Here is a 15,189-nt window from a genome sequence, read left to right on the forward strand (position 1 = left end):
TGAAAATCAAGTCTTGAATTCTAGGCTGCGGCTGTTGATCAACTCTCTCTCTGGACTCTGGATTTCTACTAATAAACACCTATTTCTATTCGAGGCTGAAAAAAGAATAATCAAATTTTTCACTCTGCTGTCAAGGACAACTTTTCACCGATGGCCTTAATGGAACAGTTGGTCATGCTTATTTTAGTTTGATGAGAATGAAACTTAAACAGATTTTCATTGAACAGTCAGGTGTTGAGTTACAAACTCATGCTTCTCGTCCCGATTTCATTTTTTAGGTTCTATTGCGCGCAAATTACGTTTACATTTTCAAGACAAAGATCAAGAATCAAGTGATATTCCTCAAATTTTCACCAAAGAATGTGTTACAATTTAGCTCATTTCTTTATTTCCACCTCTCGCTCTCACACCGCAGTGTTGACTCACAATCTGTGCCGCTCTATTATAGTCATACTGTTTTTTGAAATGAACTCCAAACAAATTATTGATCGCGCTTTCGCGTTAACTGAATTGTATCAGCCATCAATTTATAAACGCATTACGCGCTGTAATTAGTTGTAACTGCTAACTTACCATATAACTTATACTGGGATTTCATTGTTTTATTCTCACTTTTTTACAGTGTATTCTTCTTTCTCTCCTCTAGTTTTTCATTAGGTAATTATTATCTTCAATACATCTCTATTTTTTGTTTTGTTTTGTTTCACCTGTGTTTTTGTTAGTTCCCCAGAAACACGCGTACCAATGCACCAGTGACCATGTTCTTCTCAACATACTCTTCAATTTTACCAATAGTGTAACACCTTTCTAAAATCTGTCTAACAGCTTTCCACTCCGACGTTATCATAAGGTTGCTCGTTTAAATGATAAAATAAATCCGGTTTGTAAAATAGTTGACCTATGCTGATGCTTGCATTATTTTGCTTAAAGTTAATAGGTTTGTATTGTTTTTTGTTCTGCTCTTTGCGGTCAGCTTTTATACCAATCATATCCTGTCTGGGTGTGGTGTAACAATTAAAACTATCGTTCAGGCAAAGTTGAACCGGCTTCCAAATCGATCCTCGATGTTCTCAAATAGGGCATCAGCTTTCAATTGTGATTATAAATTATTAGTTTTATTAGATCATTGTTTGCTACGTAACTATTTTTAAATCTTTGGACTATCTTTTCACCTGTCTTATCACTCATACCGCACGCAGACATCATCCACATTCGCATGACAATCACCTTCCGCATAATATTCGGTGAGGAGTAGGTAGCTAAGGGAACAAAACTAAAGAAAATTTAAACCCGGGGCAGTACTGAAGAAAAAGTCGGTAATTGGTTGTACTGATTTTTTCCGCGCATATCTTGAACAACTATCTCGTACTTGTTTTGGTCTTAGGTGCACATCTTAAAATCCTTACATTTCTACTATCACTCATTGATTATAGTAGTTATAGTAACGAGTCATCCTTTTGTAATTTTTCGTAACGTATTGCAGTAGGTGTCTAAAAAATCTTTAAACCTTAAATGTTCACCAAATACCAAAAACCGATAGCCGCATCAACACGAAAAAATCTCGCTGACTAGATTAATGGCATTGTTGGACTTTCTAAAATAAACCACGAAAAAAAACTAACAAACAATCTTCTATCGTTGCCAATTGGGTAATTATTATCGTTGCGTCTACGCGAACGCGATGAAAATGCTAATCACTTCAAGTATTTCAAGCCTTATTTAAAGCTAATTTTTGTCTCGTTATTTTTTAATATTGTTTTATTTTGTTTACCACGATTGCCGCTCAAAGTGAACAATTTTGATGCGGAACAAATGCCTCGAAAAGGAGTGCAAGGAAAAAGGGGTTTCCTTTAGAAAAACGGTTACCGGGGCTGCGGGAATTTCATTTAAAACTTTATAGCAGCATCTATTGGTTTAAAAAAAATAGAAGGTATGTATACTGTGTGTGTCACCTATGATTTAGTTTAGCTTTTTTTTTTTTTGTTCCACTCTCTTCCTCTTCTGTCTTTCTCTCTCTCATGCACAAGCTTTAACATAGGAAAGTGTTTCACAATGTGATCAATCGATGGGGATGCTATTCAACTGATACAGAGCAAACTATAGCTGAGCTGAGTCCTGGTGCATGAGCGGCGACAGCGGTCCCGCTACTTTGTGGCCCCTCTCGTACTCGTAATCCACATCAACGGATAGTCCTGTAAGCAGAAAATTCGAGATGGTTTTATACCACACTGTTTTTATTTTCGTTTTTAAAAATTTCTCTTTCTCAATGTCTTGTTACTGTTAATGTCTGTGTTACTTTCAAAGGATTTTATTTCAACGCACTCTGAGAACTACTACTGTAAGAAGATTATGTGGACAACTACCAGTTTATAACAAAAGAGCATGCTTATGAAAAACTAAAATCCCAATTCGAGTTAAAATTTATTTCTTCTATCATAATCATACTTCGGCAGACAGGAAATGTTATTTCGATGTTATAATGAAAATTCGATTTTTTCCTTATGATTTTTTTTGCGATTCACAAACGGCAAACAAATGTTCCGTTGTCTCTTTTTCATTTTGTCGTCTACGAGGGTTCTCCTTTAGTAAGAGCTTCTCTCCAAAGCCTGGTATAAAAGGTATCAAACAGACATTTTAGCTTCAAAAGAGAAGGGAAGTCTCGTCCATCGACCTCAAAATAACGGTTGGTTAGCTGACGACATGCCTGTATGACGGTGCTGCCAACACAGACGGGAGATCCAGAATCTAGCACTGTGAAAGATGATCTACAATCACCACGCGTTGGTCCGTCTGCTATGTAGGGCTGATTTCCAGTAAATTATCCTCTTGCAACAGTGATCGAATAGACAAAGGAGACTAAATTTCTGCATGTTAACTTTCATACATGACTACTGAGAGATATACTTGCGATATGTGTCTCGTTGTTATTCGATGTTTTGGTTTTTCAATTTGCACTCCTACGTTCTACGGCAACGTAACTCATCGTCAAAACCATTTAATGAGTTCTAGAAGACTGGTTATTATGCGGTCGCTCAAAAGGGAGATAAAATTCTTGTCCAACGTTCAACGTTTTTTGTCACCAGATTTTTCGTCAGGCCACGATACAGCACAATATCTCGTTTTGAATTTTCCTTTCAAAACCGCTCCTTTCTGAATGTACATTATCGAAAGTTCTGCCAATTTTGTATCGATTACAGCTTCAAGTTCTGTTTAAAAAGAAGCACCGTTATCAAGTTTATTTCCGGATCAGCTCTCTTTACTTGTCGATGACCAGATGTTTTCAAAATACACCTTGGATTTCATACAACTCACGACTCAGCCAATTTGCGGGCGGAGTTTATGTCCGTTTATGTGTCGTTGCAAGATGGATTCGATATAATCGATGGACGCCATGATATAAACCTGACAACTAATGTCTACGGTGATTCTCTACTTGTTCAATCTAAACTTAATTGAGTGAATGTTGATAATTTTTGCACATAAAATAAAAATAAATTTCTTGGGGAAAACTAATGCACTATTTAACATAGAAAATGAGAAACACTCAAGTTAGCAGCACACCTACGCAAGCGGGAGTCGTTAGTAGCGAAAGTAATAATATTTGTCGAATATATTCTTACAGTCAAGCACGATCAGTCGCCAATTAGCACATTAAACTTATCATTGCTCCTATAGTCTGACTCTGCAATTAAAAACGGGAGAGAAACAAACGAAAGATCAAAAAACGCTACGCTAATGCATGGCACAGAGCAAATCAAGTAGCAAAACTCCCTAAATACTATAAAACTGATGATCAAACAAAACACCACAATGAAATGAACGAACATACAATCGTAGTTTCCACTGATGCACACAAAAATAGACATCAAACAAAACATACAAAAATAAATGTAACAAAACTGGAATAACTACTTTTTTTCTCACCCGAAGGCCGGCGGATGCTGTCACTGGGCGCTTCCGGGATGAAGGCTGCAACAGCGATCGCACAAATCACCATCAGCGCCCCGAACACAAAGGGTGGGCCGGGCATCAGCTGCGAGTATTCGTCCTCGATGATATGATGACTGCCGCCAACACCGTGCAGTGTTTCATTTCGCACAAATTTGCCCCCATCTATCAAGCTGCCAATACCGCTGGTGCCCACACCGCCACCCGTATGACCGTTTAAACTGCCGATACCACTGTGGTCGTCATTCAAATCCACATGAAACACATAGAAAATGACACCGAACATGGCCGGCCCAAGGCCGTTGCACAGGCCACGCATTCCCGTTACCATACCCTGAACTACACCTGTAAACAATAGAATATCGAACAAGTTAAAGGCTGCGAACAGCAAATGGGCGTATAACATCCCTACCTTGTTGGTCTGGGTTGGAGTGTATCGATACGAATGCGCTAATAGCTGGATAAGTAATTGACGCAAGTGACGCTAGGATTCCGGCAGCCCACATCATCCTGAAACGTAAGCAATTGAAGAATTAATCTTCGACATCAAGCAAACCCAACGCATACTAACCACGTCTGGCTGCCAAATCCATACCACAGCAGTTGCAGCATTTCAAACAATAATCCTATTATTATAGTACGTTTAGCACCAAGTGCCCTAGAATAAAAAAAAGGAAAATAATGTAATCATACAAACACCATCAATAACAGCTGGAAACTCACTTCATTAGATCCCCTAAAATGACCTGCGCCAGTATGCTCAGTATACCGACCACAGCGATAAAGATAGAAACATCTATCGAGCTGAAGTGCATCTTTAGCTTCAGGTAGACGAAGATGCACGAATACTGTCCAGCTTCCGGCAAGTAGGATAGTAATACTGTCACGCACTGCATCAGGATAGTGTGGTCAAGGCCAACTTTCCGCAATGCCTGCAATTACATAAACAACCAATTCGTTATTAAAGTAGGACTAAGAATAACCCTTTCGAGTAGCTAACACACCGCAAACGGGTCCGCCTGTTCCCAGCTGATTGGTGCACCCCAGGAACTGGGTCGCACCTTCTCCGGTAAGCTTTCTGGTACTGCCACTAGTATAAAAAATACATCTAGAACTGCGATCGCAGTCGCTAAAGCTACGATAAGAGGTTCTGAATATTTATCATTCAGGTAGGCGCCGAGGGCAGGGGAAATGACCTGTGAAGAATTAAACAGAATTGTTAACTAAAATGTTTACTTTTTATTGAGGCGTATGGCATTACCAAACTAGCAGCAAAGGTAGCCGACACTAAGCCGTACGCACGTGAGCGATCCTCCAGGGTCGTCACATCGGCGACATACGCAAACACCACCGAGAAGGTGACAGCGAACACTCCGCTGATTGAGATCATGGCAAAAAACCACCTGTATGAGAAAAGTAAAACTCGCGGTTAACTTTGGACAGTGATCGAATCCAAATAGAAGGCGCAACTTACCAAGAGTTAATTGACATCAGCGGGATCGGTGCGCAGGTGAAGAACACTGTTATCAGCAGGAAAAACTTTCGGCCCCACACATCGGACAGTGCACCGATGAGCGGGGCGCTGAGAAATGAAAGAATACCCTTGATACCCATCACCAGGCCGTTCATCAGGAATGTGTGATCGGGGAAGGTCTGGTTCAGTACCTGTTGGAATATAGGAAGAAAGAATCCATAAAATGTTTGAAAAATATTTATTTATTTGGGCTGAACAACATTGTCCGCTGGTTTGACATATTTCCTCAGCTTTGCCTTGGTCAAAGCCCAAAAAGTTTCAATAGGGCGAATTTCAGGTCAGTTTGGAGGATTTATCTCCTTCGGGACACATGTGACATTATTTGTTTTATACCACCCTAGTGCATCCTTAGAGTAATGGCAGAAAGCAAGATCGGGCCAAAAGATTGGAGGATTGTTATGCTGCTTAACCATGGGTAACAACCTTTTCTGCAAAAAAAAATGCGGTCCTGGCAGAGTCTTATAGTCCAGTTTTATGTAGGTTTCGTCATCCATGATAACACACCACATTTTTTTGGTCAGAAGTTTGTCATAAAGCTTCCGAGCTCTCGGTTTCACAGATTCAGCTTGTTTTGGATTTCGTTTTGGCTACTTCTGGTTGGCAAATGGCTGGACACGTGTAACTTGAGACCCTAATGTGGCCATTCACCTCTGTCCAGCAACTCCTATCCCAACCTCCACGTGGTGCCGACCGGAATACGAGTAACCTTAGCGGAGATCGGGTAACCAACCCCGGTGGAAACTATGGTCGTATGCTGACTGGGAAGGAGGTCGTACGCGGCTTTATCCCCATAGGGGCGGCGTACAACAGCGTCTGACCCGGATCGGACGGCTGAATTATGGAATGCTGTATCCCGCCAGCTACACCTAAGATGGCAGCCCCATCAGCAGGATGTAGGTATCGCGACCCTGGTAAGGTAGCATACCGAAACCTTTCATCAACCACGAACAACGATTTTAGAAATACGGAACGGATCAATCGGCAAAGACCTAGGCTACGAACACGGAAAAAGATTAAGGTAAACGATTGGAAATTGGGTACTTGGAACGTCCGATCTCTCAATGAACCGGCGCGGGCTGGCTTGCTTGCTCGAGAACTACAGCGGCAGGGAGTCGAAATCGCAGCGATTCAGGAGGTTCGGTGGCCAAATTCCGGAAAAAGGGAATTCCGTGCAGTAGACCCTATTGCATGCACTTCTTTCAAGTACCACATCTACTACAGTGGCGACAAAGCAGCGGAACGGGGCGTCGGTGTCGTAGTGCTGGGAAATCAGAAAACAAGAGTCATCCGGTGGAGGCCCGTAGATGACCGTATATGCGTGTTGAGGATTAAGGGCAAATTCTTCAACTACAGTTTAATCAACACCTACTCACCGACAAACGACAAATCCGATGAAGTCAAAGATGAGTTCTATGACAAGCTTGAGCGGATCTATGACGAGTGCCCAAAACACGACGTAAAAGTCGTCATCGGAGACGCAAACGCACAGGTTGGGAGGGAGGAATTCTTCCGTCCGGTCATTGGAAGGCATAGCCTCCACTCGTCAACCAATGAAAACGGCCTGAGGCTGATAAACTTTGCCGCGGCCAGAGGAATGGCCATATGTAGCTCTTATTTTCCACGTTTGAATATTCGGAAACACACCTGGAGGCATCCAAATGGAGAAGCCTGCTCCCAGATCGATCACGTACTGATTGACGGTCGGCACTTTTCGGATGATACTGATGTTAGGTCTTTTCGGGGACCAAACATTGACTCTGACCATTATCTCGTCGTTTGTAAGATCCGCGCACGGTTGTCAAACGTGCTGAAATCTCGCACAGAGAGGACGACGCGTTTCAACATTCAGCGGTTGAAAGCTGATGGCGTGGCAGCAGAATACGCCAGAGAGCTGGATCAACGGATCGCAGAACAGCAGGAGGAAGGAGTGGAAGACATAAATGGACTGTGGAGCAGTATTCACGGCGCCATCGAAACGACTGCGAGAGAGGTGGTAGGTACGACGCGTGGAAGACAGCGTAGTACAGCGACAGCTGGTTCGATGCCGAGTGCCAGAGAGCGACAGATGAGAAGAACCGTGCCAGGAGCCGCATGCTCACTGCGGCTACGCGTCAGAACAGAGAGAGGTACAGGGTGGCAAGAGCTGCTGAAAATAGAACCCACCGTCGGAAGGAGCGCGAGTACGAGGAGCAGGTGCTCGCCAGCGCAGAGGACAGCTATGCTCAAAACGACGTGCGGAGATTCTATAGAACTGTCAACAGAGTCAGAAGCAGGAATATCCCGGTGCCGGTCATGTGTAATGACAAGGACGGCAACCTGCTAACTGATAAACCGACGGTTGCAGTCAGGTAGAATGAGCATTTTCAGGCGCTATTGAACGGTGAGGTGCCGGATGAGCAGAGCAGGAACAGGATGACGATTATGAGTGACGAACAAGCTGTGGAGCCACCAACACAGGAGGAGGTGAAAAAGGCGATTAGTGAGCTGAAAAACGGCAAGGCCGCTGGGAAGGACAGTATCCCGGCCGAACTTCTAAAAGCGGGAAGCGAGCGGCTGTACTATGCGGTCCACCAGATAATACTAAGAATCTGGGCGGACGAACAAATGCCGAACGACTGGTTGGAAGGCTTCATATGCCCTATCTATAAGAAGGGCCATCGATTGGATTGTGGCAACTATCGAGGGATAACGTTGCTCAACTCCGCATATAAAGTGCTCTCCCGTATCCTGTTCTTCAGATTGAGACCGCTAGCGGAATCTTTTGTTGGCTAATACCAGGCTGGTTTCCGACAAGGGCGTTCCACGACGGATCAAATTTTCACTCTGCGACAGATCCTCGATAAGTTCCGGGAGTACAACTTATCGACTCACCATCTTTTTGTGGACTTCAGGGCGGCATACGACTCAGTGAAAAGAAACGAGCTGTGGCAGATCATGCTGGAACACGGTTTCCCTGCGAAACTAATAAAGCTGAGTCGTATGACACTGGAGGGATCAAAATCGTGCGTGCGGATAGCTGGCGAGACATCAGCCGCGTTCGTAACGTTGGATGGACTGAAGCAGGGGGATGCGCTCTCCAACCTACTGTTTAACATCGCTCTTGAGGGTGCAGTACGAAGAGCAAACGTTGAAAGAAACGGTACGATCATCACAAAATCTCACATGCTTCTTGGCTTTGCGGACGACGTCGATATCATCGGTATCAACCGTAAGGCCGTGGAGGAGGCCTTCGTACCTTTTAAGAGAGAAGCAGCGAGATTGGGATTTGTCATTAACTCTGCCAAAACGAAGTACATGGTAGCTGGCAGAGAGCGTGGGAGTCCCCGTGGTGTTGGTGCTGAGGTGGAGATAGATGGGGAACGATTTGAAGTGGTTGACGAATTCGTTTATCTTGGTACGCTTGTGACATGTGACAACGATATGAGCCGTGAAGTGAAACAACGAGTTGCAGCTGCGAACAGGGCTTTCTACGGACTGCGTAACCAGCTAAGGTCCCGTAGTTTGCAAACTCGCACAAAACTAGCGCTGTATAGGACGCTGATACTCCCGGTAGCCCTTTACGGACATGAAGCATGGACGCTGAAGGAAGTTGATCGACGAGTGCTCGGAGTTTTTGAGCGTAAAATTCTGCGATCGATACTTGGCGGTAAACTGGAAGACGGAGTGTGGCGCAGACGCATAAATCACGAGTTGTACCAGGTATACAAACATGCTGATATAGTGAAGGTAATACAGCGGGGCTGTCTGCAGTGGGCTGGACATGTAGCCAGGATGCCTGACGAGAGAGCCGCCAAAACTATCTTCAGTAGAGAACCAGGAAGAGGCCGTCGACTCCGTGGTAGGCCTCGCACGCGGTGGATGTGCGCGGTGGAAGAAGATGCACGATCTGCTGGTGTACGGGGAGACTGGAGAACGGCTGCTCAAGACAGAAGAAGATGGACATCTCTAATTCGTTCGGCCCTGGACCGCTGAGCGGTCCGTTAGCCAAAAAAGTAAAGTAAAGTAAGTTTGGCTACTTCTGCTTCCGACGGGTCTGCAGACCCATTCTTCCCTTGGCACGCATAACGTTACTCGCCGAGGTTCCAAGCTTCCTCGCCACATCTCGTACTGATACTGAAGGATGCCGCTTGTAGTATTCCTTAACCTTTTTCTCCATTGTGGGATCAACAGGCCCGGGTTTTCTACCGCGTCTTGGGGCATCAGTAAATGTGCACTCTTCACAATACTTCCGCAATGCGGTTTGAACTGCTCCGACACTTATACCTTTTTCTCTGGCTAATTTTCTTATAGAAAGACCACTCACGGTGCCCCATTTGTGCACAATTCGCTTTCTTTGCTCGGGAGAAAGACCACGCATTTTCAAAATTTCGCACTAAATGTTAGAAAAAATGACAGCATCTGTTTCTTTTCGATGTAAACAACAGGACGCAGCAAACGTTTGGTTGAATACTGCACGTTATTTGAAATGATGGTTGATCGTAAGTGTATTTATAATTATTGGAACGGTCTATACATCGTATTTTATCATATTTCATTAGCTTTCAACTAGCAATAATCGCACCTCGGTTGTACCTCATTGGTTACAATATCGTCACTTGCGCAAAGCTCCTGAAACATTCAAGTACAGGTCGGACTCGATTATCCGGAGACTCGATTATCCAGAATTTTATTTTTTTTCCGTAATTTGCCTTCACCATCCCTTCTGGCATATGGGTCATTCCATGTCAATTGTCCGAGGAAATGCATCGACCATCTCCGATTTCGACCAAAATTTGTGAGTCAATGCATTCTGGGCAGAAACTTATAAATACAAAGTGTTGTACTGATTGGTGGACCCCTCGGCGACCGCTTTTTGCGATTTTAGCAAAACACCTTTTTTAATTTGTGAATATCTCTGGACCCTGAAGAGCTATAGGTGATATTGACATATCATTTTAAAGGGTTTTAGATGTAGAATCGAACTACGTAGTCAATTTCTTCTGCAGTGTTGCCAACATTGCATTTTTTTTCTATTTAAATCTTATTTTGCAATTTCCTCGAATTGCCTTCGATTTTGATTTTGACTACGCCAATGTGTTTAGCAGACGATTTTACATAAGAATCACTTATCAACAAAAAACAAAATGTAGCGTTCCAGAGATACAGCATTTTCAAAATTGCAAGATTTTGAAATTTCTCTACACACGAAAGCGCTTCTACATAAATTGCCGCTAACTTAATGGTATCCAAGCAGGCGTTTGTGTAATCGAAAAGATGCTCTGTTTCTAGAATCATCTTCGCGAAAGGTTACAGAGACGTGTTGGTTACACTTTTTGTATTAAAATTCAAACTGTTTTTTGTTAAATGTACCTACACCTTTGTCTATCATTCGAATTTTGAAACCAACTTGTGGCATTGTTAATAACATGAAAAAAATGCTGATTTCAAATTTCATTTCATAATTTTGCATGTTTACATTCAAGACCACATGTTGTTTTCAAACAAATCTCCGAACGCATCCAAAATATTTTATGATAACCGAATATCTTCATCGAAGTAGACGTGTGCGTTGCGAATAGACGTCATTTTTCGAGTCCGCGTTTTTTTTTAGAGGAATTTAACTCGGATAAAATATTACTTAACTGGCATCGTTTTCCCGATTCATCCTGCATTTGTCCTGAATCCTGATTTGTGTTATAACCCGCGCTCAGGGCCTTTGATTTCCTGTGCTGCTGTTCATCACTACTTGCTGCTGTTTGGCTGTGTTGCTGCGTGTGGCTGTGATCTGGTGATTGTGCTGTCGAAGACAACTCGAGCATAGTTGGGAAAACGCTAAGAAAGAGGTACGTGCTTTTTGTCGGACCTATTGCGCTTACCTAAGCGCAATGGATGTAGATCCCTTACCCCCCGATCCTCCGTCCCCAAACCCCATCGACCCTGTCCCTCCTGATCAATCCTCTTCTGACCCTGTTCCAGTCACCCCACGCCCCAGGCTTTATCCAGGCGGAGCGGCGGGCAGCCGGTTTTTTGTGTACTTTAGGCCAAAAGCAGGGCCGAAGTCGAAATCGTTGAATATTTTGCAGATTTCAAAAGACCTGACGTCACGTTTCAAGGCCGTGACTGAAATTTTAAAGGTCAGACCAAACAAGCTCCGTGTTGTGGTCAATGACCGGAAACAGGCCAACGATATAGCCTGCTCCGAGCTCTTTACTCGAGAGTACCGCGTATATGTACCCGCTCGCGACGTGGAGATCGACGGCGTCGTGACCGATTCGGGTCTGTCGGTTAAGTGTATACTGGAAAGCGGAATCGGTTGCTTTAGGAACGCCGCATGCCCCGATGTATAGATCATTGATTGTAAGCAACTGTGGTCAGTGTCGCTCGTCGACGGCAAAAAAGTGTACACCCCGTCAGACTCGTTTCGGGTTACGTTCGCCGGGTCTGCACTGCCCAGTCACGTGTCGATCCACCGGGTGCGTCTACCTGTGCGCCTGTATGTTCCCCGCGTAATGAATTGCACTAATTGTAAGCAGTTAGGCCACACTGCGGCCTACTGCTGCAATAAGGCACGGTGCGGCAAGTGAGGAGAGACCCATGCTGTGGCTACCTGCAGAGTAAATGCTGAAAAATGTATTCACTGCGGGGAAAATCAGCATGAGCTCTCCATATGCGCGGTGTACATGCAGCGCAGGGATAAAATCAAGCGGTCACTCAAGGAGCGTTCGAAGCGTTCTTACGCAGACATGCTTAAAAAGACCGCGACCACCTCTCCCTTTACTTCAAACCCCTTTGATCTCTTGTCCTCTGATGAAACCGATTCGGACGATTCACTAGCGGAAACATCCTATGTAAAACCTGGGGAGTCTAGAAAGAGGAAAAATCTTTCTTCTCCTAAGCTTCCCAGCAAAGGTCCTAGGATTTCTCAAAGTGAAATGAAAAATACAATCACTACAAAAAGTGTTAAGGAAAAACCGAAGCAAATTCCTCCTGGGCTCGGAAATTTAAAGTCTCAGAAGAAGTTCCCAGCACTTCCAGGAACATCTAAAACCCCAGTTGTTCCTTTTGCACATCCAGTTGATAAATCAAATAATGGATTGGTGAAATTTTCAGATATTGTGGACTGGATTTTTGAAAACTTCAATATACCTGATCCAATTAAAATTCTTTTAAAGCGTTCCTCCCAACAGTTAGATCATTTCTGAAGCAGTTGACTGCCCAATGGCCCCTCCTTGCAGCGATCGTATCCTTCGATGGCTAATTCATCTGCTAATTTGAAGGATTCTATCTCTGTTTTACAGTGGAATTGCAGAAGTATTTTACCAAAAATCGATTCATTCAAAGTTTTGATAAATAAAAACAAATGCGATGCATTTTCCCTTTGCGAAACTCGGCTTACTTCGAATACTGATCTTAACTTCCATGATTTTAATATAATTCGCCGAGACACCTCATATGGAGGAGTACTTCTAGGGATTAGGAAGTGCTATTCTTTCTATCGTACTAACCTCCCCTCGATTCCAGGTATCGAAGTCGTCGCATGTCAAATGACAATACAAGGTAAAGAGCTTTGTATTGCCTCAATATATATTCCCCTCAGAGCACAGGTTGGGCAACGGCTGCTCTTTGATTTAATAGAACTTCTCCCCTCGCCACGTTTGATTTTGGGAGATTTTTACTCTCATGGCGTGGCTTGAGGTTCCCCTTACAATGATAACCGCTCCTCTTTGATCTATAACCTTTGCGATGACTTCGACATGACAATTTTAAACAACGGTGAAATGACACGTGTCCCGAAACCTCCAGCGCGCCCAAGCGCTTTGGATCTATCTTTATGTTCGACGTCGCTACGGTTGGATTGCATATGGAAGGTAATCCTCGATCCCCACGGTAGCGACCATTTGCCAATTCTAATTTCAATTACTAACAGGTCAACTCGCACGCGACCAATTGATATTCAGTATGACCTCACACGGAATATCGATTGGAAGTTATACGAGGAAAAGGTTTCAGAAGCTGTCGAGTCGATTCAACATCATTCACCACTTGAAGAATACAACCTCCTCGCGGGCTTGATTCTCGACGCCGCGTTACAAGCCCAAACGAAAAAATATCCAGGCGTAACAATCGAAGAACGGCCTCCTACTCCGTGGTGGGACAAAGAGTGCTCCGATGTCTACACGCAAAGCTCCGACGCGTTTTTGGCCTTCCAGAAGGGAGGTATACCTGGCGACTATATACGGTATTTGGAGCTGGATACCAAGCTTAAAAGCTTGGCTAAAGCAAATAAACGCGGATATTGGCGTCGGTTCGTGAACGAGACGTCGAGGGAGACATCGATGAGCACTCTTTGGAACACAGCCCGAAGAATGCGAAATCGTATAACGGTCAACGAAAGCGAGGAGTCTTCAAGTCGGTGGATATTTGATTTTGCCAGGAAAGTATGTCCGGACTCTGTTCCTGAGCAAAATATTGTTCGCGATGCGTCTCCGGGCCACGACGCGATAGAATCACCTTTTACGATGGCAGAATTTTCAGTTGCCCTCCTGTCCTGTAACAATAACGCGCCTGGGTTAAATAGAATCAAATTCAACTTGTTGAAGAATCTACCCGGCAATGCCAAGAGGCGCTTGTTGAACTTGTTCAATAAGTTCCTGGAGCAAAACATTGTACCGCAGGATTGGAGGCAAGTGAAGGTGATCGCCATCCAAAAACCGGGAAAACCAGCTTCTGATCACAACTCTTATAGGCCGATTGCAATGCTATCCTGTATCCGGAAATTGATGGAAAAAATGATACTCCGTCGTTTAGACCACTGGGTCGAATCAAATGGTCTACTATCAGATACTCAATTTGGCTTCCGCCGTGCCAAAGGGACGAATGATTGTCTTGCGTTGCTTTCAACAGATATTCAGCTGGCGTATGCTCGCAAAGAACAAATGGCGTCTGCGTTCTTGGACATTAAGGGGGCTTTTGATTCCGTTTCAATTGACATTCTTTCGGGTAAACTTCACCGACAAGGTTTTCTCCAATTTTAAACAATTTTTTGCACAATTTGTTGTCCGAAAAGCACATGCATTTTACGCATGGCGATTTGGCAACTTTTCGAATTAGCTACATGGGTCTTCCCCAGGGCTCGTGTTTAAGCCCCCTTCTTTACAATTTTTATGTAAATGACATCGACGAATGCCTGGCAAATTCATGCACGATAAGACAACTTGCAGACGACAGCGTGGTTTTTGTTACAAGAGCCAAAGCTGCCGATTTGCAAGGATCATTGCAAGATACCTTGGACAATTTGTCTGCTTGGGCTTTACAGCTAGGTATCGAATTCTCTCCGGAGAAGACTGAGATAGTAGTTTTCTCTAGGAAGCATGAACCTGCTCAGCTTCAAACACAATTAATGGGTAAAACGATTTCTCAGGTTTTGGTACACAAATATCTTGGTGTCTGGTTCGACTCTAAAGGCACATGGGGTTGTCACATTAGGTATCTGATGAAAAAATGCCAACAAAGAGTTAATTTTCTTCGTACAATAACCGGATCATGGTGGGGAGCACACCCGGGAGACCTTATAAGGCTTTATCAAACAACGATATTGTCTGTAATTGAGTACGGGTGCTTCCGCTCCACAGCAAACACACATTTGATCAAACTGGAGCGAATACAATATCGTTGTTTGCGTATCGCCTTAGGTTGCATGCAATCGACCCATACGATGAGTTTGGAGG

General features: G+C 43.8%; 1 protein-coding gene and 1 pseudogene across 13 annotated transcripts in view; both read right to left on the reverse strand.

Moving 5' to 3' along the window:
* Positions 1–365: 365 nt before the first annotated feature.
* Positions 366–15,189, reverse strand: part of LOC129726208 (hippocampus abundant transcript 1 protein) — a 71,028-nt gene continuing 56,204 nt past the window's right edge. For 10 of the 13 annotated variants that reach the window (XM_055682974.1, XM_055682970.1, XM_055682968.1 and 7 more), the window contains 8 exons: positions 5,423–5,613; positions 5,210–5,351; positions 4,953–5,144; positions 4,672–4,880; positions 4,520–4,606; positions 4,361–4,458; positions 3,913–4,293; positions 366–2,192 (listed from right to left, as the gene is read on the reverse strand). In XM_055682974.1, the coding sequence (XP_055538949.1) occupies positions 2,098–2,192; positions 3,913–4,293; positions 4,361–4,458; positions 4,520–4,606; positions 4,672–4,880; positions 4,953–5,144; positions 5,210–5,351; positions 5,423–5,613 (1,395 nt within the window). In that variant the 3' untranslated portion in view covers positions 366–2,097. Of the gene's footprint in view, positions 2,193–3,620; positions 3,683–3,912; positions 4,294–4,360; positions 4,459–4,519; positions 4,607–4,671; positions 4,881–4,952; positions 5,145–5,209; positions 5,352–5,422; positions 5,614–15,189 lie in introns of all 13 variants that reach the window. The other 3 variants (XM_055682973.1, XM_055682972.1, XM_055682971.1) reach the window with 3 other exon arrangements.
* On the reverse strand, positions 10,007–10,089 carry LOC129726267 (U4 spliceosomal RNA; annotated as a pseudogene).

This window comes from Wyeomyia smithii, chromosome 2 (genome assembly GCF_029784165.1).
Source record: "Wyeomyia smithii strain HCP4-BCI-WySm-NY-G18 chromosome 2, ASM2978416v1, whole genome shotgun sequence".
NCBI classification, from domain to species: Eukaryota; Metazoa; Arthropoda; class Insecta; order Diptera; family Culicidae; genus Wyeomyia; species Wyeomyia smithii.